This window comes from Berghia stephanieae, chromosome 4 (genome assembly GCF_034508935.2).
Source record: "Berghia stephanieae isolate SIO BIC M18660-M18661 chromosome 4, UCSD_Bste_1.3, whole genome shotgun sequence".
Taxonomy (NCBI): domain Eukaryota; kingdom Metazoa; phylum Mollusca; class Gastropoda; order Nudibranchia; family Aeolidiidae; genus Berghia; species Berghia stephanieae.
Window position 1 is genome coordinate 4,012,107 of NC_088363.1, and position 5,000 is coordinate 4,017,106.

Here is a 5,000-nt window from a genome sequence, read left to right on the forward strand (position 1 = left end):
ACCTAAAAAATATACGTAAATCTACTATTGAATGATGCAAGGCAGGGTCCTTGATTTTAATAGACCGTTTATAAGCTGATTTTTGAACCAGCTGATATTTTTTCAATGAGCAAAACATTAATTATAGTCAGTTCCACAAACCGTGCGCACGCTTTGACGTGGATATCTTCACAACCTTCTGATGGATTTGAATGATAATTGGCTCAAAAAGGGAATGAGATTAGCGAAAGAGTAGCGTCCCTTGATTGGACGTTACCCATAGTCTGTGACGTCACCGCCGGAAAAGTTATTAGAGAGAGACCGTCATATTGGTTGTGCTCATGCGTCTCTCGTCCTGGACGAGAGACGCATGCGCACAACCAACATGACGTTCTCTCTCTAATAACTTTTCCGCCGGTGACGTCACAGACTATGGGTAACTTCCAATCAAGGGACGCTACTCTTCCGCTAATCTCATTCTCTATAGCTACTCCAATTGTTAGTGACCTTAAGCCGATTTGTTTTCATTGGTTACAGTGCCATACTTTTGGGCTTTTCTTCTTTACGGTATATAAAAAACGAAAGGTATGGGATGAGTGAACTTTTAGTGGGTTTACGTTAACAATATTATATGCACAGTGGATTCTGTTGAGATTTCGATCACTGCACTCTCCACAGGCTTGGCCTAGTGTTCAGTTTTCACGAGATTCGTGTGCACGACTCACTAACATCACAAACCAGGAATTCAACATGCCACCGCTAATCGTGCAGTTTGTACACACTTGACATAAACAATTGTTATATTTTAACAATTGAAAGCCTGAGGCGTAGCTGCCTGTTGTGATTTCTACATTCATAAAAAACTGATAATGTTACGGGTTAAACATGCAAATTTGTCAAAATGAGGAAAATTTACATGTAATTCTCTGAGAAAACTGTTTGGTCATCAGTATAGGGAATGAGATTAGCGGAAGAGTAGCGTCCCTTGATTGGACGCCACCCATAGTCTGTGACGTCGCCGGCGGAAAAGTTATTAGAGAGAGAACGTCATGTTGGTTGTGCGCATGCGTCTCTCGTCCTCGCTTCCGGTGAAATCGGCTTGAGACACATCAAAACCCTAGTGCTATTGAATGCAACTCAGGATTTGTTTTCCCTTTTGGCCAAAGACTGGCATTTTGACTTCATTTTTTGGTCAGTGTCAGGCTATAAGTTCCGACGGTATCAGACTTAAGCTTACGAGGGCGACGGTAATAATAATAAGAAATAGCACATTTTATTATAGCGCCCTACCCCGTCTAAACAGGCATCATGCGCTTTACATTGACAGCAATACTTTTCAACAGTCATAACGTCACTTCCTTCCTAATGACGCATGGTAACTTAGTAACACTGGCTCTAAACTATCGGAACAATGGCGGACGCCCGTATAAAATATTTCTCCGGCGAGCATAAAACCATTTCCAGAGCAAAAAAACCCATAAATTTGATCATGTTTTGATTTTTACACATTCTGATCACAAGGCATATAAAAAGTTCTAGCCAGCATGAAGAATAAAAAGTAATGATTTTCTTTGTCTAGAACCCAGATGGCCGCCGTTGCCGGGCGGTGTGACATCAGACTACTGAATCCAATTGAAATATACAAATACACAAACACATAGATCATAGATTGATTACATTTCAAAACATGGATTTTTAATTGTGTTTTAAAATTTTGGCGGGACGACGATGACCTTAGGGATACTGGTAGGGAATTAACCAGTAGATCTTTCACCAATCAAAACATGGAATTTGTGACACACCTTCACACGTGTTCGGACAAACATAGTTGGTTGTTTATAACAAACAATAACGTGAACGAATTCGACCTCCATCTGATCGTTGTTATTGTTTTTATATTGACAAATGGGTGACTAGTTATCACATGGTGTTCTCGATCATATTAAAAACATTTAAGTTTACACATAATTTTCTGTGCTGATTCTACTGATCAAACGGTAGAACAGTGGGTATTTTACTTAACACATACCATTGATAGTAAAACCTGTGGAGTTTGCTGTGTCTACCAATCACTGCCATTGTTTACATGATGACGATTGTCCGAGAGGCGTGGTTATCTACCGGTTAATTCTAACATTGAAGGGTCGCAAATGGGCACGATCTATATTACATTTCCATGTGCTCAATGTCATTGGTCACATTGCAGAGTGTGTTTAAAATGACCCACATAGTGAAAAATGTTCACAATTTAAGAAATATCCAACGCGACAATTGGTCATTTTGCTCAGCATGACTCATGGGTATGTTTACAACTTTCATAAACAAAGCAGCGTGTTTGGATGCATTGAGAAACGCCCAATCGTTGTACAGCAACAAATCATGTGATTGATGACCAGGTTGGACGAAAACATGAATATAGATCGCTCCCATTGAAACAACTTGTTTTAACTCTTGTCGAAGATGACTTGATTAAGTGAGGATTTGTGGTCATGAGGTAAGACACTTGTCTTCAAATCGGTAGCGCCCGAGTTCGGGGCAATGTTTAGTCCTTGGAAAAAAAAGCTCTTTAAACACATTATCTCACTGTAATCGGTTTAAAATGAGTACCTAGTCGTTACCAGCGTTGTCTTTGCCAAAATAATTTTTGAAATATCTTTTTGTATACTCGCCTTACGTCGTGTATTGTCCTGTGCATGTTAACTGTAACTGTTCACAGAGGAAGCATCGTAAAGTGCTTTGAGCACTTTTCCTGGACATTGCTCTATGTAAGTGTACTTTTAACAAGACGTTTCTTAACTAAAACAAGCTAAAATGTCATACTGCAAGGCCACGAAGAAACACATCAACCCGATTCTATATCGTTTTGACAGTGGCACAACAGGTTATTTTCGCAATTGTTGTATTTGAGGGGATATAAAAAGAATAGGAGCGATCTATAGTCATGTTTTCGTCCAACCCAGTCTTCAACTAATTAACAAATGTAAACACTCTGCTTTTTTATGAAAATTGTACACATACTCATGTGTCAAGCTGAACAAAATGACCAATCGTGATTCTAGATATTTCAAAAGCTTCAAACACGTTTCACTATTTAGGTCATTTTGACCATACGTTGCAATGTGACCAATGACCTCGAGCACATGGAAAGGTAATATAGATCATGCCCATTATAGTTCGTTTCAAAATTCCTGACCAAACTCTTTGGCTCCTATCTTATAGTCCGTTCCAAGTACCGTGCGCACGGAATATCACAAATTCCTCCAAAGTTATGAAGAGTGATGCTGTGATTTTTCGCGTGCGGGTTTATATTTCAAGTGACATTACGAATTTTTAAAAAAAACCTATTGGGAATGAGATTAGCGGAAGAGTAGCGTCCCTTGATTGGACGTCACCTTACAGAGAGAACGTCAATTTGGTTTTGATGTGTCTCAAGCCGATTTCACCGGAAGCGAGGACGAGAGACGCATGCGCACAACCAACATGACGTTCTCTCTCTAATAACTTTTCCGCCGGCGACGTCACAGACTATGGGTGACGTCCAACCAAGGGACGCTACTCTTCCGCTAATCTCATTCCCTATACTGATGACCAAACAGTTTTCTCAGAGAATTACATGTAAATTTTCCTCATTTTGACAAATTTGCATGTTTAACTCTATAGCAATAGTTTCCATGAGCACTACTAACGACAACTCACTCGCGGTGCACAACCCAAATAATGACGTCAAAACGCCATCTTTTTGGGTTTCAGTGTCAGGATATAACTTAACGAAGGCCACGCTGATACTGGCCTAAAAATTACGTCACAAAAGAAGACGATGATCACCAAACAAAAGTAAAAAGTGAGTTGTTAGTTCTGTTTAAGTAAACAAATGATTCCATTGGCTGAGCTATTGATTACAACTAACAATTAAGTGGTTGGGGGACGGGGGGGGGGGGGGGGGTTCCCGTGATCTTCGTCTTCTTTTATGACGAATTTGTTTTGTTTAGTGTCAGGTCAAGAGTTTACGAAGGCAAAACTTAACCCAAGTTTTATATTATTTGGACAAAAAATCCGATTTTTAACATATCATGCACCAACCTATCACAATACCGTTTTGAGGCGGTGGGTCATAATAAGTGCCATATTTTTTTGGTACTAAATAACTCATCATCAAGTTGTTGTTTCTTTGTTTTGGTTTGTTTGTTTTTGTTGGGTTTTTTTTTTTTTTTTGGTTTATTAAATGTTTTTACCTCACTATTAGATCCCCTCTTCACAGTTAATCGTACGAGGCCTCTATCCTCAGGGTTGTTGGGGGTGGTCACATTAATATTAGCGGCAATGTTTGACATGGTTGCAAATAAGATTCTGAATGTGATCTCTGATTTTTTATGCTCGAGGGGAATGGGGAATACAAATTCTTTTCCTAAACTCGCTATACCTAGACAGACTGAAGTATAATAGAATAAATACATATTATAATAAATATAAACAATTTTTAACGTAGATTCACTTGTCAATTTTACTAGATCACTAAACTTAACAATGATTCATGCATCTATAGATAGTATGCAGATGACGTCACTCAGGCCTTTGTTATTGTTTTTGCCATCCGCGTTTGTGAGTTGTTCTCACTAAACTGTATTAACCAGACTATAAAAGTTCATGGTTACACAGAGTTTGTGTGTTGGTCCGTTATACTTCCGGATGGCAATGTTGTGAACTCATTGGCCAAGCGCATACTATCTATTCCACCGGCTGGCCACATGGGACCATATTTTTATTTTATATATGTGACCATTCGCCTCAAAACGGTATTAAGTCGGTTTTGTTAAGCTGTTGAAAATTCAATTTATAGTCAGAAATAATATTAGACTTAATTTGAGTCTATATGATTTATTGAGGAGAATGGCGACCATATTTTATGGTGCGAATGCCAACAATTTATATTTTTGAACTGTTTAACATTAAATTCGGCTTTTAAGCATGTGGTTCGTTTCGACATAATACTGTTTTGAGACGATGGGTCACATATTACGAGT

General features: G+C 38.8%; 1 protein-coding gene across 1 annotated transcript in view; it reads right to left on the reverse strand.

Moving 5' to 3' along the window:
- LOC144971668 (uncharacterized) overlaps positions 1-5,000 on the reverse strand; it is a 36,779-nt gene that overhangs the window by 31,288 nt on the left and 491 nt on the right. Inside the window, exon 2 of the mRNA XM_078912742.1 lies at positions 4,217-4,408. Coding sequence (XP_078768868.1) covers positions 4,217-4,408 — 192 coding nt within the window. The remainder of the gene's footprint in view (positions 1-4,216; positions 4,409-5,000) is intronic.